The sequence below is a fragment of the Brassica napus genome, unplaced genomic scaffold (genome assembly GCF_020379485.1).
Source record: "Brassica napus cultivar Da-Ae unplaced genomic scaffold, Da-Ae ScsIHWf_1255;HRSCAF=1790, whole genome shotgun sequence".
NCBI lineage: Eukaryota > Viridiplantae > Streptophyta > Magnoliopsida > Brassicales > Brassicaceae > Brassica > Brassica napus.
The window spans coordinates 1-22,044 of NW_026014674.1; the positions used below are offsets into that span (position 1 = coordinate 1).

At 36.6% G+C, this 22,044-nt stretch overlaps 6 protein-coding genes and 1 non-coding gene across 8 annotated transcripts; 5 read left to right on the forward strand and 2 right to left on the reverse strand.

Moving 5' to 3' along the window:
- Nucleotides 1-761: 761 nt before the first annotated feature.
- LOC106430557 (probable mediator of RNA polymerase II transcription subunit 26c) lies at nucleotides 762-3,145 on the reverse strand. The gene is given in 11 exon segments (XM_013871353.3): nucleotides 762-1,087; nucleotides 1,173-1,208; nucleotides 1,211-1,250; nucleotides 1,345-1,398; nucleotides 1,401-1,471; nucleotides 1,555-1,588; nucleotides 1,660-1,712; nucleotides 1,780-1,853; nucleotides 1,941-2,023; nucleotides 2,105-2,173; nucleotides 2,256-3,145. Coding segments are annotated over 11 exon segments (1,014 nt in total). The 5' UTR covers nucleotides 2,637-3,145; the 3' UTR covers nucleotides 762-968.
- Nucleotides 3,146-5,926: 2,781 nt separating this feature from the next.
- LOC106384921 (cellulose synthase A catalytic subunit 5 [UDP-forming]) lies at nucleotides 5,927-11,770 on the forward strand. Of its 2 annotated transcripts, none has more exons than XM_013824845.3 (13): nucleotides 5,927-6,430; nucleotides 6,935-7,130; nucleotides 7,206-7,393; nucleotides 7,478-7,571; nucleotides 7,672-7,843; nucleotides 7,917-8,529; nucleotides 8,608-8,745; nucleotides 9,178-9,303; nucleotides 9,381-9,593; nucleotides 9,665-9,923; nucleotides 10,028-10,212; nucleotides 10,289-10,639; nucleotides 10,930-11,770. In XM_013824845.3, the coding sequence occupies exons 1-13, from the start codon at nucleotides 6,350-6,352 to the stop codon at nucleotides 11,509-11,511; spliced, it is 3,198 nt and encodes a 1,065-aa protein (XP_013680299.1). In that variant the 5' UTR covers nucleotides 5,927-6,349; the 3' UTR covers nucleotides 11,512-11,770. The 2 variants fall into 2 exon arrangements, with proteins under 2 accessions (XP_013680299.1, XP_013680298.1); XM_013824844.3 differs by having other exon boundaries at nucleotides 5,928-6,430; nucleotides 9,665-9,950.
- Nucleotides 11,771-11,989: 219 nt separating this feature from the next.
- LOC125596640 lies at nucleotides 11,990-14,104 on the forward strand. The gene has a single exon (XM_048771723.1). It carries the CDS (start codon nucleotides 12,867-12,869, stop codon nucleotides 13,158-13,160), a length of 294 nt encoding a protein of 97 aa, XP_048627680.1. The 5' UTR covers nucleotides 11,990-12,866; the 3' UTR covers nucleotides 13,161-14,104.
- Nucleotides 14,105-14,389: 285 nt separating this feature from the next.
- On the reverse strand, nucleotides 14,390-17,656 carry LOC125596638 (26S proteasome non-ATPase regulatory subunit 12 homolog A-like). The gene is made up of 11 exons (XM_048771720.1): nucleotides 17,477-17,656; nucleotides 17,196-17,390; nucleotides 16,350-16,457; nucleotides 16,151-16,255; nucleotides 16,021-16,077; nucleotides 15,732-15,928; nucleotides 15,543-15,642; nucleotides 15,341-15,453; nucleotides 15,090-15,243; nucleotides 14,928-15,005; nucleotides 14,390-14,834 (listed from the first exon to the last, which is right to left on the reverse strand). The coding sequence occupies exons 1-11, from the start codon at nucleotides 17,477-17,479 to the stop codon at nucleotides 14,616-14,618; spliced, it is 1,329 nt and encodes a 442-aa protein (XP_048627677.1). The 5' UTR covers nucleotides 17,480-17,656; the 3' UTR covers nucleotides 14,390-14,615.
- An 86-nt stretch (nucleotides 17,657-17,742) lies between these two features.
- Nucleotides 17,743-19,189, forward strand: LOC106441264 (DNA-directed RNA polymerase II subunit 4-like). Its single transcript, XM_048771722.1, has 6 exons — nucleotides 17,743-17,944; nucleotides 18,099-18,207; nucleotides 18,379-18,456; nucleotides 18,660-18,693; nucleotides 18,793-18,861; nucleotides 18,961-19,189. Exons 1-6 carry the CDS (start codon nucleotides 17,758-17,760, stop codon nucleotides 19,036-19,038), a joined length of 555 nt encoding a protein of 184 aa, XP_048627679.1. The 5' UTR covers nucleotides 17,743-17,757; the 3' UTR covers nucleotides 19,039-19,189.
- Nucleotides 19,190-19,396: 207 nt separating this feature from the next.
- On the forward strand, nucleotides 19,397-21,570 carry LOC125596639. Its single transcript, XM_048771721.1, has one exon. The coding sequence runs from the start codon at nucleotides 19,801-19,803 to the stop codon at nucleotides 20,401-20,403; it is 603 nt and encodes a 200-aa protein (XP_048627678.1). The 5' UTR covers nucleotides 19,397-19,800; the 3' UTR covers nucleotides 20,404-21,570.
- TRNAL-AAG lies at nucleotides 20,643-20,723 on the forward strand. The gene has a single exon. It is a non-coding gene; the product is annotated as a tRNA-Leu (tRNA).
- Nucleotides 21,571-22,044: the final 474 nt, after the last annotated feature.

Genomic DNA, 22,044 nt, shown 5'->3' on the forward strand with positions numbered 1-22,044 from the left:
AAGCTACTAATTTAAATTATTACTAATGTAATATCCTTTTCCTTGCTAACTGCTACAAACTTTCCTTTAAAAGGAGTTTAATAAATTACTTTCTGCTTTTTATGTCATTTGAAGAAAGAAAAAGATAATAGAAAAGTTAAAAATGAAATTGTGGAGTGCATGTGGAGATGCTCGGTGGACAATCTTTGCCATTGACTCTTCTCAATGGACACTTAACTAAAAGAAAACATCAATAAAAGTACTTCAAATAGATTAACAAAGGAAATTATCTAATTATTTAAGCGTAATTTTGTCTTGTTCCCTTAAAGTATGCCAATATTAATACTGTTAATCCTCGTATAAACACATAATTAAGCAAAACAGCTCATGCGTACCCACAATGATTCGGTCAATACATAATTAAAATGTGTCTCATTCATTATGCGAGTCTCAAGGCTATAGTTAAAGTCAAAAATATTCTAGTATTGTTTATTATATACACCATGTAGTATTAAACTATACGACAAACTAAAAGATAAGCTCGACATACAAATCAAAATATTTTTGAGATTGGCATTGACCCTTTAATCAGAAAATGAATTTACATTAACTGATAAAAGAAAATTGCAGCAACCCGTGAATCTGCACGAAAACATAACACTACAAAAGTCAAAAACCTTTATATACAAATTGGCATTAAACAAAAAAATCAACTCCTAAGAAAATCATTTCATTTTCTCTAAAGAACTAGACACATGCATATCAAAATACAAAAACACAAATACCTTAAACTTGGTTTTTCGAATCTATTATTCATGAAATCCAAGAAAATTATGTTCTTAATCAGAATTTTCTTAAAAATATAGTAACAACAAAATGGAAAACAACTTAACTCCAAAGTCTAGAAACATTTTTAGATTTCACTTTCTTCTTGTGTCTCAAAAACAGAGCTCTGCTCTCTGTTTTATCTTTTTTCTCTTTCTCTCAGTTCACCAGTGTCTACCACCTCCTCCTTGTGAACTGCCGCCTCTTCTTGGAAAAAATCCACCTTTCTTAGGTTTAGGTATCTCATGAATGTCCATCACCTGTATAGTCCTTTGCTTTTTAGCTGCATTCAAACCATACAAAAGTCTCATCAAACAATCCAGTTGAGAAGAAATCTGAAACTAAAAAAACAGTAGAGTTTTAATAACCATTCTCAGCTTGTCGGTAGTTTTGTTGCAGTCTTTCCTAGCCGAGTCAAAATCAATTTCCTTGTGCTCCTTCTCCCTCTGTAATAATCCCCATATCAAATTCATGACCATAGTCAAAAACACTAGACACATTCAACATAGATACTAGAATACATTTTGACAGTGTTTGTACCGGAATGGGACGAGAAGGTTTAGCTGGAGAAGGAGACTCTCTCCTAGGAGGAGGAGAGCAACTGGTCTTGGCTTTCTCTCTGGCTCGCTAACGTAACTGTTCTTGCTTGATGAACCTGAATACCCATCTGTCAAAAAAATCAGAAAAGGAATAAGCTTTATGGATGATTACAAATGTTTAAAGATCAGAACTTGACGTTCAACAACTTACTCTGAGGAACCGGTGAATATCCAAAATCAGGAACCTAAGGATAACAACTGAAGATCAATGACTAACCAAGAAAGTAAAACGTGTTGTGTTTTTTTTTAAAGTTACCTGTTGGCGATTACCATTACGGATAGCTCTCTGCTGCGGTGAGTCCTCATCAGCTATAACGAAGAGATTTGAGATTTCTTTCAAGGGGAAAAGATAAAGAACAATGAGATTCTTTTGTACCTATCAAACTTGGAGGTTCGAGATCACCAGGCGGGTTAAGTTTGACCCACTCGTCCACTGTCTCCTTCCATTTTCTAGCAGACACAAAAGTGAGTTAGTGGTTTCTTGTTTGAATTTGAGATTTGAGCAAGAGAGAAAGTTCTTGTGAATCTGATCGTAACTTGACAAGTTTTTTAGCTAGTGTCCGAACATCGTTCGATGAATGCTTCCGAACTTTATTCACATGCCTCCCAATATCAGTTTCCTAAAGCGACCAAAACATCATATAAACTATGAATAAAGAAAGCTAAGAGAGAGTGTTAGTATTCGAATTTGACTTCACTACCTGGAGAGCTTGGAATGTTATCTCCATATCATCCAGATTCTGAAGCAGCTCAACCAAATCTTCTTCCGACTTAAAAACAACAAACAAACCAAAACACTCTTCAAAAACTGAAACCGAATCTAGATTCAAGAGAGATATTAAGAAGACCAACCAGATCAGGATCTTCAAGCCTCTCCTTGATTTCAAGAACACTCTTCTGCTCATCATCAAACAAACCAGCAAACGGATCGTAACCATCATCCTCCTCATCATCATCCTCGCCATTAACTGATTTCTCTCTTACTTCTTCTTCCTCCTCCTCCTCGTGAACACTCCCATTAGCCCTAGCAACCTCTCCTCCGCCTCCACCGAAGTCGCAGTTCCTACACTTGTTAGCCATGGAGGTCGCGTAGAGACGCTCGACGATGTTATCTCTCCGCCGCTTCAGCTCTTGACCGTAATCAAGGGAGGCAACGAGGATCGCTGTATCTATAAATGTCCAGACATCGACGCCTGCGTTATCCATAACCGACCGAAAATCATCCAAATCCATCACCAAAGTTCGTTACTTTACAGAAATAGAAAAAAAAAAACAGAGGAGACGACGAGATCTACAAAAACGGATCTTTCTGATGAATTCAATTCATCGTGAGATTGAAAATCCAACAGAGTTTGGACTCAATTCAATCGGAATCAGATTAAATCCGATGAAAAAGGCAGACCCTTTGATTGATGAATCTGTATTATTATTACAGGAAAACAGAGAAGAAGAAGAAAAAAACAGAAACAGAGAAAAATGGGAGAAGAAAGGGAATATTCCAAGTTTGAGTCTTTTAGAATATGTTTTTTTTTTTCTTTTGTTCGGTAAAAATATTCTTCAGACAAAACCAATCACAAGTTAAAAGAAAAGGAGATTTGCTTTAATCAGGATGCTCTTGTCCTGGACAGAGCAAAGCTGAAGCGCAAGTTGGTATGTTCTGGTTGGGGAGATGAACATACAGCTAGAGAGAGAGAGAGAGAGAGAGAGAGAGGCGTGTGTTTTTCAATAATGGCGTTTACTTTTTTTTAGTATTTTTTTCTTTGATTACATACTTTAGTTAATGGGCCTTTGAATTGTTGGCCCAAAATAAGTGGAGGCGAAACGGAAATTAATAAAATAGATGTTTACACACATTTGACTAATGGGCCTTTTTATTTATGGGCCCGTATAAGTGGATGACAATGCTTTGGATCGATTATCAACGTGTACTAACTCCTGCCATTGATGTCTTTATGAGCCCACTTGCTGTTTTTAGTTTAAATCTCAGATGGACCCATTAGCTGGCGTAGAGGATGCGTACCATCATTAAAACATCAGAGTAAGTATAACTATCATCTGACTTGCTACTTTATGTTTAGCATGTCTCATTGAATATGTGACGCAGAGGTGCATTAATTGTTACTTTCTTGAAAGGTTTACTGTTGGAGACATCTTTGGTTTACAGCTCGGCAAGACCTGGAAGGATTCTCTACGCTTGTGGCTCGTAAACTCTATAATCAATGGTTGGTATGATTAGTTCTGAAAACTTTTTAAATTTGTTTTAGTTCAGTTTATTGAACTGGGAACAACAAAGACTCAGTGGTTCTGACACATACAACGGTCAAGAGGCCGGCCAAATCAAAGACACGGAGACAGAAGAAGCTTGTTTGATGTGGGCTCCTCCTATGTATATCTCATCGGTAAGCTTTCACTTTATGAACCATTTCTTTAATGGTGAGTCTTTGGATATGAATTTGTGTTATCTAAGTGATAATGATTAAGTACTATTCTAAATATGTTTAACATGTAAGGGCTGGGGTATCAAAATGTTTTTTCAAAAGGCTAATAACAATGTGATAGTGTATCCATTAGTTATCTTACAGACATTAGGAATGTAATGTCCCTTTCAAACATATCGTCAACACCTTTTCGTGAAATTTGGACTTTTACTGGAAGCATCCGATGAGTTAGCAGTGGCCATACGTCTTAATAATTATCAAATGGATTTATCCAACAGCCGCCAGTCATTTTGGCTACATACTTGTTGGTGATTATCAGAGTTTATCACAATAATTTCACAATTTAAAAATGTTTGCATTGAGGGTTGGTAATTTCAGCTCGTCAACTTTATAAGTGAGCAGTCTAGTTAAGATCAAATCTATCTCATCTATGAATTCATGTTTAAATTTACATCTGTAAAATCTAAAGTAGACAATATATAATAAACATCAACACTAATTAAACAGTAAACACATAATACTAGTAAAAACCAATAATCCTTGGAATCAATCTCAGTCCAGTAATAATTACAAACTTAAGCAAATAATCAATAAATAAAAGCTAAATTTAAAAGTGTCTCTTTTAACACCTATCAAACCAAACTTTATGTTTGGCCATCAATTTCTACATATTGAAATGAGTGGTTTTAAGTCATCTCACGATTCAAGTCTGTAAACATCCCCGATCTCTTTCTAATAAATTTCCATCATGCTCATCGATTTATAGTATACACTTATATTTTATCATACTCCAATGTTTATAATCTATAGTTCTTATAATCGAATTAAATTGATTAGGTTATGTTCAACACCCCCTATTGAGGATATAACTAATCTTAATCTCAATTTCTTATGAAAATTACTTATAAAAAACTAATCATACTTGTAGTTCGTTTGTAAAAATAATATATATAATCAACATTCTTTTTTGGCTAAATTCAGGAAGAAAATATATAAAATGTGGCACCGACAGTTTATAATTTTAATTTTCCATAAGAGCAGGTGGCCCAAGGATTTGGAGAAAATAGTACATAGAATGCAATTCCAGTCGAACATGGAATGTGACATATGATGTTTTAACCCATTAATAAATGTTTTTTTGTTTCTCTTCTTTAAATTCCAGTTTTAGTTTTAAGCCAACACTTTCAAAATACGTGAGTTTCTTTCTCAACTTATTCATATATCGACTGTCGGCAAATGTATACATATGAATGCATAGTATATATTATATATACTTGAGGTGACATGATAGTCTCTCAATAAGTGCAAATTTTTTCCTCTCGTACCATTTTCTATATGGTCAACAGTGCATTAACAGAAGGAAAGACAAATGTTGAGTAGTGGTGGGTGGATCCAGTCCTGATTATAGCTAGGGAAGAGTTAATGAGTAGAATTAGAATATTAACTATGTATTTAACGCAAGGGAATGAAACCATTGATACAAAAGATAGTACTCACTTACAAAATTGTAAACGGCTAAAAGGTATAAAACCAATGCGGTCAACAACATACATGTAAAAGAGAATAAACACAATGACGACAGTGAAACTTCGAAATTGTACGTGCAAAATGAAGTTAGTATTATTCTACTAGTCATGAAGTAGAAAACAGAAGAACTAACACAGGGAAATAAATGTTAGGGTGATCCAATGTATACCAAATATATACATTTCATTCCCGAGAAAAATGAGAGAGACTCAAAATTACAGTGGTTACTAGTAGAATTCATTTTTACTAGTGGTTGTAATATTATTAACTTTTGCCGACAATTTAATAATGGTCTTAGATTTTTTTTTAAAAGTTGACTTGAGCGCTAGGGTTAAATATGTGTTAAACGACTGCGTTCCATTCACATTACCAATTACTGACGCTTCACTCTTCAGACAATTGGAGTGGGACGACAGAGACTTCCAAAGCGACACATATTTTGTGGGTCCCTCACTTTCTAAATTTTTTTGGGGTAGTTGATACTTCCAATTATAATAATATCAAAACACTTTCACTGGTCTACTGGTACCTCTCTCTCTCTCTCTCTCTCTCTCTCTCTCTCTTCGTCTTCTTTCCATATACGCGTCTTCTTCTGCTTACTGTACACTAGCCCCACTCCTTAACTATCTGCTGCTCTTCTCTCACTCTCTACTTTCTTGAATCTCTTCCTTTTCTATTTAATGTGAACCTGTGTGTGTGCACATTTGGAATAATAAGGAAAAGCCTGGTTCCAATAAAAAAACACTTTCTCCACACGGCTCTTCCCCCACAATCTTTCTTTTTTCTCCATTGCTTCTAATTATAAACTGTGAACAATCTCACCCAAAACCCCTCTGAGATTCTTCTTTGGTAACTGCTCATTGCATGCTTTCATGGTAGTTGAAACGACCGAGTTTACTCGTTTGCAGAACTCGGAAGCTACCTTTCTCTTTCTCTGTCTCTAGACCGCGTGCCTGTGAATCCCTCATTGTATTTGGGAAGATGAATACTGGTGGTCGGCTCATAGCCGGTTCTCACAATAGGAACGAGTTCGTGCTAATCAATGCAGATGAGAGTGCCAGAGTAAGTTTCACACTAAAAACTGAAACTTTTGTTTTTCTTTTTCTCTTTGTACCCATTGGTTCTAAAGTTCATTGTTCGGTGTAAAGGTTGTGCCTTTTTGTCCTTTTGGATCTGGGTTTTGCATTTACGGGTCAAAATCGATTAGGGTTTTTCATTTACAGTGATTGTTTGTGTGGTTGGGATTGAAATTTTGAATTCATTAGTGGTTAATTCGTTCAATTGAAGCCCCAAATCTAACTGCTTTGTTTGAAAGAACAAAACTTTATAGTTAATTTGTCCTAATTGAGATACATTCTATGTGTATATTTGATTTAGTTTAGTTTGGGTCTGCTGCTTTTCTGATGTGTAACTATTCTTATTACAGACAAATCTAACTGCTTTGTTTGAAAGATCAAAACTTTATAGCTAATTTGTCCTAATTGAGATACATTCCTATGTATATTTGATTTAGTTTAGTTTTGGGTCTGCTGCTTTTCTGATGTGTAGTAACTACTCTTATCACAGATACGTTCAGTGGAAGAACTAAGTGGACAGTCATGCCAAATCTGTGGAGATGAGATAGAGCTCTCAGACGATGGAGAGTCCTTTGTGGCGTGTAACGAGTGTGCTTTCCCTGTATGTAGAACTTGCTACGAGTACGAGAGACGCGAGGGGAACCAGTCTTGTCCTCAGTGCAAAACTCGTTACAAACGCATTAAAGGTAACAAACACCCTTAAAACTCTTTGAAACTAGTAGAAAGGTTGTGTTATGTCTCACTCACAGAGGTTTTCTCAGGGAGTCCAAGGGTTGAAGGAGATGAGGAGGACGATGGAATCGATGATCTTGATTTCGAGTTTGATTATAAAAGTGGGCTTGGAGGATCTGAACAAGCTTCTGATACTTTCTCTCGCCGCAACTCGGAGTTTGATTTGGCTTCTGCTGCACACGGCTCTCAGATTCCGTTGCTGACTTATGGAGATGAGGTTTGGTTTCTTACTTTCTCCCCAACTACTCTCAGTTTTTTTTCTCTCTTTCCCCTTGGCTCATTTGGTTTTTTACTTTGTTAGGACGTTGAGATATCTTCAGATAGACACGCTCTTATCGTCTCTCCATCACCTTCCCAAGTCAATAGGTATCAAGCTCATTTCACTGACCAGACTCGTAAGTCCTCTTCTTTTGGTTTTACTAATGTTTCCTTATTGGGACGAAACTAATATTACATGATGTGGTTTTGGTCTGTTGTTATTTATTTCTGTCACAGCACATCTAAGACCAATGGTACCACAAAAAGACCTTGCGGTCTACGGATACGGAAGCGTCGCCTGGAAAGATCGCATGGAGGAGTGGAAGAGAAAGCAGACAGAGAAGTTCCAGGTGGTTAAACACGACGGTGACTCCACCTTAGGCGATGGAGACGACGCTGAGATTCCCATGTAAGACAAGAAAGAGTCACAAACCAATCTTTTGTTTCATAGTAACTTAAAAGAGCTTTTGATTTGATATTAGGATGGATGAAGGAAGACAGCCACTGTCTCGAAAAGTACCGATAAAGTCAAGCATGATCAACCCTTACAGGATGCTGATCATCCTCCGTCTCCTCATCCTCGGCCTCTTCTTCCACTACCGTATCCTCCACCCCGTCAAAGACGCCTACGCCCTGTGGCTAGTCTCGGTCATCTGCGAGATATGGTTCGCTGTCTCGTGGGTTCTCGACCAGTTCCCAAAATGGTACCCCATAGAAAGAGAGACGTACTTGGACCGTCTCTCTTTAAGATACGAGAAGGAAGGGAAACCCTCACAGCTAGCTGGTGTTGATGTCTTTGTGAGCACGGTGGATCCTTTGAAAGAGCCTCCGCTTATTACAGCCAACACTGTTCTGTCTATCCTCGCGGTTGACTACCCTGTGGACAGAGTTGCTTGCTATGTATCTGATGATGGCGCTGCGATGCTAACTTTCGAGGCGCTTTCGGAGACGGCTGAGTTTGCGAGGAAGTGGGTTCCGTTCTGTAAGAAGTATAGTATAGAGCCGCGTGCTCCTGAGTGGTACTTTTGTCATAAGATGGATTATTTGAAGAATAAAGTTCATCCTGCGTTTGTTAGGGAGCGGAGAGCTATGAAGGTTTGTTTCTTTTTTTGTTGCATAAGTTTTTTTGCCTTTTATTGGATATTAATAGCGTTTTTTTTTGGTGGTTTGCAGAGAGATTATGAAGAGTTTAAGGTTAAGATCAATGCTTTAGTTGCGACTGCGCAGAAAGTTCCTGAAGAAGGGTGGACTATGCAAGATGGTACTCCTTGGCCTGGTAATAATGTTCGTGATCATCCTGGCATGATTCAGGTGAGAGACGTTTACTGTTTCATATTTGTTCTGTGTGGTATACTTAGGCCTGCAGATTCGGTTCGTTCGGTTCAACATAAATCTTACCGATTTAACCCAAAGTAAAGTTCGGTTAGTTCGGTTTTTGAAATTTCTACCAAAGTTTTTGATTTCGGTTTAATTTTGTTAAAATTTTGGATAAATTTTGTTAAATTTGGCTAGCTCGGTTACTTCGGTTTGAAATTTAGTTAGATCGGTTAGGGTTTTTGGTATGGTTTTGGGTATAATATTTTTTTTTATTAAAAACCGAAATAACTGATTGCAGAACCAAAAACCAAATCTTCTAACCGAACTAACAAAATTTTGGTTTGGTTCGGTTCAAAATCCCAAGCCTATGTATACTCTAAAAACTTATCTGACTATTTTTTTTTCTTGTTTGCTCTGTGTATAAAGGTGTTCCTTGGAAACAACGGTGTACTCGATGTAGAGAACCACGAGCTACCTAGGCTAGTGTACGTTTCTCGTGAGAAGAGACCTGGATTCGACCATCACAAGAAGGCTGGAGCCATGAACTCCTTGGTAAAATAATTATACTTAAATCCTTAGAGTGTATTCTTTGAATTGCTATATCTGATTCTGTCTTTTCATGTTTGAAGATACGAGTCTCTGGAGTTCTATCAAACGCACCCTACCTTCTCAACGTTGACTGCGACCACTACATCAACAACAGCAAAGCACTAAGAGAAGCAATGTGTTTCATGATGGATCCTCAGTCAGGAAAAAAGATCTGTTACGTTCAGTTCCCTCAAAGATTCGATGGAATCGATAAAAACGATAGATACTCTAACCGCAACGTTGTCTTCTTCGATGTAAGTGTGTACACAGTTAGTATACATATTTGCTTTTTTTATTAGTCAACTAACTTTTTTGATCTCAACAGATTAATATGAAAGGTCTTGATGGACTACAAGGGCCGATATACGTTGGAACAGGATGTGTTTTCAGGAGACAAGCGCTTTATGGATACGACGCGCCGAAGAAGAAGAAGACTCCGCGCATGACTTGCAACTGCTGGCCTAAGTGGTGTTTCTTTTGCGGCGGTGGAAGAAAGAATCGTAAGGCGAAGACAGCTGATAATAAGAAGAAGAAGAACAAGGAAGCTTCTAAGCAGATACACGCGCTTGAAAACATCGAAGAAGGTGCGACCAACAACAACAACAATAACGGTAAATAAAACATTTTCTTTTCAACATCTATTTTTAGTTTGTTTATTACTGAACACTTTATTGTTTCTTTCATGCAGTGAAGTCACCAGAGGCGGCGCAGCTGAAGCTGGAGAAGAAGTTTGGACAGTCTCCTGTCTTTATAGCCTCTGCTGGTATGGAGAATGGTGGGCTTGCTAGTGAGGCTAGTCCAGCTTCTCTCCTTAGAGAAGCAATCCAAGTCATTAGTTGTGGATACGAAGACAAAACCGAGTGGGGAAAAGAGGTAAATAAAGATCTCTTTAAAACATTATCCTTCATGTTATGTGATACAGTTCTTGATATCTTTTTGTGAAATTTAGATTGGGTGGATCTACGGTTCTGTCACTGAGGATATCCTAACTGGTTTCAAGATGCATTCTCATGGCTGGAGGTCTGTTTACTGTACGCCGAAGATACCGGCTTTCAAAGGATCAGCTCCCATTAATCTCTCTGACCGTCTACATCAAGTGCTTCGGTGGGCGCTTGGTTCCGTTGAGATTTTCATGAGCAGGCATTGTCCTATTTGGTACGGTTACGGAGGTGGTTTGAAAGGGCTTGAGAGGTTGTCTTACATCAACTCTGTGGTGTATCCATGGACCTCTATACCTCTTCTCATCTACTGCTCTCTTCCAGCTATCTGTCTTCTCACCGGGAAGTTCATAGTCCCTGAGGTAATAACACTAAAAGCCTATCTTTTAACTTTTGTAATAAGTATGAATCTTTATTGTTTAATCTTTGAATTTCCGAATAAACCAAGTCCTCTTAAACTTGTTGAGATTTTTATAGATCTACCGAAAATAAAGAACAAATAGAAATCTTTCACTGAATCCAAACTTAAATCTAAACGGCTATATATAAAAAAATATATATCATTCTACTTAATAAATAATTAACTAGATAATGTATTTGGAATCTCTCTGCATCAGTTCTTATGTTCTTTCTTTTCTTGTTGTTCTTGCAGATTAGCAACTACGCAAGTATCCTCTTCATGGCACTTTTCGCGTCGATAGCTGTCACAGGCATCCTCGAGATGCAATGGGGCAAAGTAGGGATCGACGACTGGTGGAGAAACGAGCAGTTTTGGGTGATAGGTGGCGTTTCATCTCATCTCTTTGCTCTCTTCCAAGGACTCCTCAAGGTTTTAGCCGGTGTCAACACAAACTTCACGGTCACGTCAAAGGCAGCAGACGACGGCGAGTTCTCAGAGCTTTACATCTTCAAATGGACGTCTCTCTTGGTCCCTCCGACCACGCTACTGATCATCAACGTGGTTGGAGTCGTTGTGGGAATCTCTGATGCGATCAGTAACGGATATGACTCGTGGGGACCGTTGTTTGGGAGATTGTTCTTTGCTCTTTGGGTGATTCTACATCTTTATCCTTTCGTGAAAGGTTTGCTTGGGAAACAGAACAGGATGCCTACCATTATTCTTGTCTGGTCGATCCTTCTGGCTTCTATCTTGACGCTTCTTTGGGTGAGAGTTAATCCATTTGTGGCTAAAGGTGGTCCAACACTAGAGATATGTGGTTTGGACTGTCTTTGATTGATACACAAGAAACGTTTTTTCCACAGAGGTTAAGTAGAGAGGAGAGTCTCACAAGATTTGTGTAACTGTGTTTTATTATTATTGGGGGAGAAAAACATATTAGATTGGAAAAGAAAATGGAATTAGATATGTAATGTTTTTGTTTGGAAGGTGTTGTATTGTAGATATAGAAGAAGGTTGTTGTCTATTTTGTTATTGTTATATATTTTTTTTGTGGGGGAAAGTGATGTTATATTATTAGTTCTTTCGTTGAATATTTTGTGACATCTTCTGAGTATTCGATATAAGAAGGATGGCTTCGTCTGTAATTGTTGAGAAATGTATGTTTGCCTGTAAATACGCAGAGTTAGTCTCTGTGAAGTGTGAACTTGTTGTCTGAATTATATTGGACTTCTAGTCCGTGAGTATTCACGTCCTGCTTTCTTTCTCGAGAGACTTTGGAACACGAATCAGTCAAAGTCAATACGACTCTTTGACTGGAATCTTTTGGAGCCAAAGTTCCAAACCTGGGTATTCGTGTTTCATTTTTTTTCTTCCTTATTCTTCTTCGCTTATTCGTAAATTCAAGTCAATAAACTCACTGAGAAGTGAGAATATAGAAACTTCATTGTTTAAAACTAGCACAATACCAATCATCTTCTACTTAGTTTGCATTGGATTAAAAAGGAGTATATAAAACCCCACAAAATACTATTGCAATGATACAAAATCCAGTCTTTCATTTAGTTTTGTGTATATTTAATAAAGGTTACTAGATCCCATTTGCATTTTTTTCTTATATAGATTGGGTTTACCAAAATCGTTTTGACTTTGCTTTTTTAACTTGTAAAGAATTAAGGAATTGCATTTGTCGTTATCCTTATGTGTTCACGTTACCATTTGCCTTATGCGTCAAAATTTTGTCTGCTAAAGCATATATGAAACGGCTAAGAAATAAATTGTGTAAATAATTGTATTTTATTTTCTTTTTGTATCGGTCAGGAGAGATAGGTTTCGAAATTTTAAGGTATTTTAGTTAGTTAAATAACTAAATATATAATTTTAGTTTATAAAAGAACGAGTCATCGAAAAGACAAAAGCTTACCCGAGGGGGTAGAGTAGATACGCGTTTCGTGACTAAGGCAAATAGGTCAAAATAAGCACTGAGACGACGATGGAGAGAGATAAAGAGAGATTTCGCAGCACCAACGTCGAAGTTTCTCATGGCATTCATTCAACATTACGTGATCCTCGAAGAAATCTCGTACATATAAAAATTAAATAAATCGAACGTCATGTACAACACCATTGCAAGAGAGAATTATTTCCAAAACGAAACTTGAGCACAAACTGCCTGATTTGTTTTCTGTGTAATGGAGAAGAGGAGAAGAGAAGAGATGATAACGGAGGCAGAGATGGAGGCAGCTCAATATCTGATGGAGCTAAGCGACGAAGAGACTAGTCTCGAAATAACAAAGAAGAGGAAGATTGAAGAAATATTCGGTAAAGATGATATTTATCAAGATCAATGCACGAAAGAAATGGTGATCGTGAGAGTAATGTCACCAAAGAAGAAGAAGAAGTTTAGGACTCTCGAGAGCATTTACAAGGCGACACGACCTATATATCAGAGTCGAGATAATAAGATGATGAAACAACATTCTTAGGTTTGAAGTCTTTTTGTGACAAAAAAAAAAAAAAGGTTTGAAGTCTTTAGAATTCTGTTATTACATAATGATTCTTGCTTGAGCATATACATGACGACGTGACAAGATATCAGGACCGTCACTGGATGATGAAGCAACTAGTGAAGCTTAGGGATCTGTTATTACATTATCATTTTATTTGCTAACTTTTGTAAATAGTGCGAAGAATATGAATGAAGGCTAAATGGTTTAATAATGATATAATCAGTCATTGCACGTCATTTTATTAAACAATGTACGTGAACGAGGTAAGAACCGATCGAGAGAGATAAAAGATCAACTGATTATGATCGATGACTCACGGCTATTAGCTTTCCAACGCGTAGAAGTCTTTGTTAGTAATAATAATAAGCGTGTTGGGGTTTTATATTGCACAGTTGATACTCTACCAACTATTTTGTACCTTTATAAGTTTTTATCAGTTGTCCCATAATCGTAATAACAAGAAATACTAATTCTGGAATGTAGTCGACGAGGTTTACATAATATAAAAAACAAATATATGTATTGACAATTACGTTTGTGTTGTATATGCCACTCGTGGTAATATGTGCGCTCGCACAGCCAAGTTGTTTCAACTTTTCAAAAAAAGCTAGTAAATATATAGAACGTTGGTTGAAGTATCTTGTCCATATCATCATAGTTTAAGAACGCCTTCGTGTCGTTGTGTTGTTCACTGTCTTCGGGTTCTTCCTTATGTTCCAGTATTGGCTCGGTTTCTATTTTCAGATTCTTCAAATTCATATACTAATAATCGCTATCATATGGTATCAATTGTTTTACGTACTTCCTTTTTTTGTCAGTAAAACTAAGTTTAGAAGTTTTATTTTTTGTTAATATATACTTTGTAAACCTCAACATTCATTTCTTGAATAAAAAAAAAAAGGTTAAGAACGTCAGGTCAATTTTAGAATTGCAAGAAAGCAGCTAACACTTCATCAAAATAAAATAAATTACTTTGTAAGATCAATTCATATGTGAAAGCTACAACCAACGAAAACAGGATAAGAAAAGGTTTTCCGACAAGAAAGTCTACCAAAGACAGAGAGACCTGGCTTGCCTCCAGTTCACGCCTTCGCTTTTGGCTTTGTATTCATGTGGAGGCAGCAATACAAAAATATTATTCATTTCAGCAAAACATAAGAAAAAAAATGAATAAAGAGCGTAAACTAAATTTTCTAAATTTTAGAAACCATAAACTAATTTTTTTCTATTTCTTTCGCAATCAGTTTTTTCAGCAACGATAATCTGAAAAAAACAAATGGCTGATAAACCAAGTGGCAAAAACTCCACTAGTGTACAAAACCATACTACATTAAACATCTTGTCAATGAAACAGCTGTTTCGAGTTTTTTCAACACAAAGTTGGTAATAAACTCAGCGAAGATCCTGAAAAGTTTCATGAAGAGCACATGTTCAAGATCTTAGTACGGCTTTGTGGACCATGGTTTCCTTGTGAATCTGGTGGCAACTCTTCTCAACAAGATCCAAGAGCTTCTCCAAATTCACTGCCCACGAGTTGAGAATCTCGTTGCTGTCCTTTGCGATCTGGAAACACACGACTCCTGATGGTCTGTCTATTTTCGCAATCAGTGCTTTCGACACTACCATCTCTGAGAGATACTTCTCCGCCTCCTGAGAAATTATTCCACAACCAATCACAATTTGTATAACGAGCTTAAGAAGTAAGAAGCGCATGATACAACCAGAGAGAACAAGATCAATTACCTCAATGCTTAGGCATAAAAGCTCTGCAAGTCTCCTCAACGTTATCCTGGAGTAGTACTTTGAGACAACGAGAATATTCTGCAGATTACAAAGAGAAAATCAAAAAAATTAATGACAGCGACTGACGTAGCCAACAACAATGATTCTCAAGGAGAGACTTACATGTTCAATGATTCTCAGCTTCAGATCTTCACCAGCCTTGTCACCCAAAGAGCCTCCAATCAGGCTTTTTTCTTTCTCAAACTCATCCTTGTATTTGTTCCAGAGAGCTGTCCATTGAATAACCTCCATTGTCACTACCTGTTTCAGAAGCATCCTGCAACCAATAAAATAAAACACACAAGACACACTACTCAGAAGCCATAGAAGCAAACGGTAAATGAAATTCAAAATTTATGGAGAAAGAAAAGTACTTGAAATCAGGAATCTCTGATAAATTCTTATCCTCCAACGTTGCATTGAGCAAGCTTGATTGCATTGGATCATGAGGTGCCAAGACCAAGAACCAGCAGATCTTCCTCAGGACCTATTGTTTGAAGAACAAAGAGACGTTATTCTCAGACTAACCATAGAATGTATATTATACTAAACACAGAATCAATGCTTGACGCTTACGGGAATCCACTGCTCTGGGGTTTCTTTTACAGAAGGGATGTCATATATTGCCTTGTAGCTACGGCAGATTTCGAGGTACTCATTGTTATGAGAATAATACCTACATTGTTGAGTATTAAATTATTAAAATTGTACATCAGAACACAAATCAAGAACAGCAGAATTTAGAGAAGTGCAAGAAGACCATACCTGATCATGAGCTCATAGTAAATTCTCTTGAGCTCCAGCAAAGATGGTATATCAGCAGGAGCCTCCTCTACAATGTTCTCACCTTCCTTAGGCTTCTTCTTATCTTTTTTCGTATCCGCGTCAAATACTCTAGGGTTGATCTTCCTCGATAAGATTTGTGCACGGACATAGTCTTGACGATCCAAGCACAAGCGGACCTTTAAAATTCACCCAAAAACAATTAGCGCCACCAATGAAAACACCAGTCGATATTATTAAATCACAACATCAATATAGCAAAAGGCCTTACTTGTTCAAGGATAAATGCAATTTTCTCAGTTTTTGCCATGGCGCCAAATGTCTCCACCTGTTATTCATCACCACAAGGATTAACTAGAGGACTTCCAGAGGATTAAGTAGCAAAATGCGGATAAGCTTACAGCGACTTCTTGCATAAGATCTGCAGCCTCAGCAATCTGACCCTGTTCTTCCTTAATCTTAGCAAGCCTCCTTGTCAGGCGAGCCCTTTCAATCTCAACATATATCTGATACACATGCGAAGTTCAAATGCAAACAATTACACAAAACGATTAAGATATAATGGAGATAACAAATAGCATTAGTTTCTGAGCTCCGCACCTTCCCCGCAGACACATTGTTCAACGTCTTGATAAGCTCGATCTTAGTTTCTATATCTGGAGTCTGATCAATATACTGCATAGCTTGCTGCACCATGGATTGCACAGCCTGCAAACAAAAATATTCACTTATCATTTATCACTTTGTATCATTAATTAAATTTCAATAAAATTCTGGAAGATGAAAACGTTAAAATTGGAGATGAAGTTAATAACACAAGACACTGAAACTAGAACAAACGTTTAGAAATAAACTGAAGCATGTATAACCATCAGTATCTCCAACAACACAACGACACAACTCAAACACTGTAGTAAGTTGAATTAAACACAAATGCCGTATCCTCCTGACATTAACAGCGAAAACGGACAAACAAACGATACAATTTCAAAGTTTCAAACACTGTAATAAAGTTTGAATTGAACATAATAAATGGCGAATTTTCCTTAACTTTGAGATTATGCCCTTTATCACTTATCACTTCCTATCATTAATTAAATTTCAATAAAATTCTGGAAGATGGAAACGTTAAAATTGGAGATGAAGTTAATAAGACAAGACACTGAAACTAGAACCAATGTTTTGTAATAAACTGAAGCACATGTAACCATCAGTATCTCCAACAACACAACGACACAACTCAAACAACTGTAGTAAATTGAATTAAACACAAATGCCGAATCCTCCTGACATTAACAGTGAAAACAGACAAAACGACACAAATTCAAAGTTTCAAACACTGTAATAAAGTTTGAATTAAGCAACTCCTAAACTTTGAGTTCATGCCCGTGTTTACCAAACACTGTGCCTATGTAATTCTCAAGTCAAACTAATAAATCGAAGTACCTGTTTGAGCTGACCACGTTTCTTGGAGAGATTGAGAATCTGCTCGTTGAGGAGTTTCCAGTCCTTGGCTTCGAAACAGAGCTGGAGAATCTCAGTAGCGGCTTTCCTTGTACCGGCCACATTCTCGGCGAGTCTCATCTGCTTCTCTTCGTTCAGAAGCCGATCCACCGACGCCTCTAGGTTCCCGCTCTCTCCCTAAAAATCCACACTATAAATCGAATGAGATTCGAAATTAGGAAGAAAAGAAAAAAAAAAACAGATCCGAGGAGTCGAAAACTCGCCATCTCTAAAGCACAACAAATCAGGTGAAAGCAAGTGTAGTTGTTGAAACTCCGGCGACGGAACTGAGAAACTTGGAGAAAGGAATCGGCGATAGAGAAGAGAGCTTATGGTATGGAGTTGCCAACCCCTTGAACAAGAAAGCTCAGATTCTTCGATAATCCAATTTTTTTCTATAATGGGCCACTAATGGGCTGTTAACTGATTGTTTTAAGCTTCCTAGCAATTGGTTTAGTGGGCTTGTGGGCTTAGGAACAAGTTATTATTTATTTAATTTCAAATTATGTCTTCTTGCCTTAACTTTTATAACTGTTCTACTTCTCTGCGTTGGCTTAATAAATTTCTCTTCACTTCGGCTCCGTTGTTAGAAAAGGAGAGAAGAGAAGAGAAAGAGAAGCTCAGGATTCGATTTCCTTCTGCCATGTCTGGAGAAGAAGAAGAGAACGCCGCCGAACTCAAGATCGGAGACGGTACCTTACCTCTCTCTATTCCCTTCTCCATTCAAAATTAGGGTTTTTTCTTCTTTTCGTTCGAATTGATCTTAGTCCAACACGATTGAGCTTTTACCCTTTTTCAATTTGGCCTTAAAAATTGATGGGTTTTCGTTTGTTTTTGGAAAATTAGAGTTTTTGAAGGCAAAGTGCTTAATGAACTGTGAAGTGTCTTTGATCCTTGAGCACAAGTATGAACAGCTTCAGCAAGTCTCCGAGGATCCCATGAACCAAGTTTCTCAGTTAAGTCTTTTTAAAAAGTTTTGTTGTGCTTTGTAGATATTCATTCTCAATTAGCAATCAAGAGATACAGGAGCTGTTGGTACTAGTAGTGTTTATGCCAATTTCATTATATGTGGGGAAAAAAATCAATACTTTATTGTGTGATTGACTTGTGTGTTTTCTCCTTGCAGGGTGTTTGAGAAGTCCTTGCAGTATGTGAAGCGGTTTAGCCGCTACAAGAATCCTGATGCTGTTAGACAAGTTCGAGAGTATCCTCTTTTTGAATTTAGTTGATTTAATAGTTTATAACCAATGGTTGCTTTGACATGTTTGCATCTTTATGAGAATGCATTGATTCTGCTTTTATTAGCACTGAACGAATGAGAGAGTTTAAAGTCACTGGTTCACTTAATTAGTTTTAGGCAGTATGATTTTTACTGTAGCATGTTTTACCTTAACTCAAGTTTCACAGAATCTTGAGCAGACATCAACTCACTGAGTTTGAGGTAAGATGTTCAAAACGTTTGAGATTGGATTTTTTTTTTGTCATCAGCTAAGTTGTTTAGACAGAGGGTTAAGCCTTTGGTTTGGTCGTTATTGAACAGCTTTGTGTTCTTGGCAATCTATGTCCTGAAACTGCTGAAGAAGCAGTGGCAATGGTTCCTTCTCTCAAGGTAATTTTTTTTAAAAACATTCAACCTTCTTTATTCCTAGAAAGAACAAATAGCCTTCCTATTTTTTTTGCAAATGATGTAAGCTTCTGTTTTGTGTAGACAAAAGGAAGAGCTCATAGTGATGAAGCAATTGAGAAGATGCTCAATGATCTCTCCCTTGTCAAGAGATTCGAGTAGTGCAGAAAGCTCTCAAGATCTAAGTTTATAAACATGTCTAGCTGATGCTGTCTGAGAGTTAGTTTTCATGTCTAAAATTACAAAGCTTTTATGCTCAGAATCTCTGCAATGACATCATCGTGTTAAATGAATGTGGTTTACAATTGGCTTATCTAAGTTTTCGATGTAATTAATTCGTAAATTTAATCAGTAAAAATATGAAGAAAAATAATCTCCAGTTTAAAAACTCGCAAGCTTAAGGTAACTATTTTATTGATAAAGAGCACAGAATCAATAGATCTTGAGACTTCAACATAAATATTATATTACCCTAATTAGAATGTGTAATCATAATATATGAAGTAAGTAAATCATTAGGATCTTCTCCAGTGATCACAAGCTCAAAAAGAACAAGTTTTCTTTCCATCACTGGTTAGGGCATTAAAGTAGAAAAACCCTACAAAATTTAATGGATAAACTCTAGTTAATTAGTATCACTATACACTTTAGCTCCTATAAAAGAATTATCACATTTATCAAACCTCCTCCGTCGTTTCCGATTCACATTTTTCACAAAGAGATGAAACTCATGGATGGCTTGGCGTGAACTATCTTTGATTCTGAAGGTAAGTGTTTCTGTTAGTATATACTTTTGAACAATCAAACAGAACAAGCCATTGTTTAATCATCACTAAAAATTGTTATAAAAAAAAATAATCATCACTAAAAATGTATCTATTTTACTTTGTGCAGAGTATTTTTCTCAAGAAATATTTTTAAAAAATGTACCAAGAAAGTCTGGAGATTTATCAACTGTGGAGACTTGCTATCCAAGAAAGAGACGAAGCAAGAGAACATCTGAAACATTCACTTGCTGAACTCTCTCAACTAAGGGAACTCTATAACGCTGTACTGTTGTCTGAACAGCAGCAAATGATCACTTATTACCCCGAAGCCACTGATCAAACTACATGTCATCAGAGCTGTAACTACAATCACTTCCCCGGCGACTCTCCGTCGCGGTTCTTGTCTCTGTCGCCGTCGGATCTCGTCTCTAACCTAAATGTTGATTCAACTCCACTTGATCTCAGCTTCCGTTCAAATCAGAGCCGTGTTGGTGTTGAGAGTACGAGAGATTATGAAACCGTTGTGCTGGAGATGATAGGAGGAACGCTGCCGGAATACGGTAAGTTTTTGCAAGCTGTTAGTGAAGTTGGATCGTTGGTTGAGTCATTGTTCATAGCCGGTCCTGTTCCGAAGTGGAGAAATCCTCCGGTTTTATTGTCTAGTCAAAGACCGGTTATGAGTAATCATATCACAGGAAACTGGAACTATGGTGGTTTGGAGTTTGGTTCGCTGATGCAAAACCGGTCTTTCCCTGTTTGATGTCTGCATGAAATGTGACCCCAAGAAAATGTTATGCATGATTTTTTCCTGTTGGTACCATGTAATGTTTTAAGTTATTTTGTATTGTTAAAGAAATTATTTGATCCAATAAAATAATTCAGTTAAAATTAGGCTGGGGCAAGTCCACAATTCTTTAGTTAACCATTAACATTGAACCATCCTTTTATTTATGGTTAGTCGATTGGTACTAAATTTTACTCCTACAACTTGCATAACAAGTTGATATGGCCGAGTTGGTCTAAGGCGCCAGATTAAGGTTCTGGTCCGAAAGGGCGTGGGTTCAAATCCCACTGTCAACAGTTATTTTGATTTTTTTAATGTTTAAGAACTCATATTTGGGCCTTCTACGATCAGCCTTTTCATGGACTCTGGATGCATGATATCAAGCTCCCGATAATTTCCGCTCTACCCAAGACCTGCGATATCAATCAAAGCAATTATGAATTTTTTTCTTCTATCAGATGTTTTCAAATTCGTTTGTTTCAGTACCATAATGAAGTTATGAACCTGTAACATGTAGTATAATTTTGATGGGTTCGATATATCTATATCACATGTAGAATTACAATACGGGAAACATGCAAACTGTTAGACAAACAGAATAACTATACATTCATAGTAACTAACGCTAGCTGAAAGTTGACCAAGAATCATTAGTGACTTCAACTCTATTAGAAGAAAGAGCAAGAGATGGAGAGAGAATGAAGACAAAGATTAGTTTATTCTTATCCATGCATCTCTTTTATATTCATCCCTGCAGTATCTTCTTCGTTAAATACTGGCTGTGAATGTGATCCAGAACAAATGCAGATTTAATGCAGGCTATTTAATTTGCAGATAGAACTGTATTAATTACCCATTCATGTTTAAAATGCAGAACTGAATAAAGTAAAAAAAATAAAAACTCCCCTGCATGCAGATTGGTTTTGTTCTTTGATTTCTTGTCCTGCAGATTTTAAGGGAAATGGTGCTGGCGAGATGCAGAGGACCAATAAGGGCTTGAGTTTCTTTTTAATCATTGATTATAAATACTTTTCATTATTGCACTTTATTTATTTAACAAATTAATTGTTCTCTTAGTAGTGAAATCTAGTATTTTTCATTCTTACGTTATAGTAGTAGACATTTTTTATTAAAAATAAAAAATGATAATTATCTTGTGTCTAATCAAATTTTATATTTTCAAGTTGTCTTTACATCAATTAAAAGAATTCAAAAACTCAAGGAGTATTTTTAATTAGTTCATTAAATAAATAAACAAAATATTCTTTTAAAAGTTTTAATATAACCTTCAAAAAAGTTTATAACTGTCATATAAATTAAAAATTAAATAAATAAACATAATTTTTTTATTAATAATATTATATTAATAATTAATATTGGTGTATAAGTAGTATGTTTAGAATATTTGGTATTTCTAATACTAAATATAATTAATATATTTAGGTATAGAAATTGTATTTCGGATATTCAAGTACCCGTTCGGTTCTCTATTTGGTTCTAATTCGGTTTCGTTTTTTCGGGTACAAAAATATAAGAATCATTCGGTTATTTTTTAACTTTGGTTTCGGGTTCGTTTTTTTTGTTTCGTTCCGGTTTGGTTTTCGGTTCTTGGTTTTT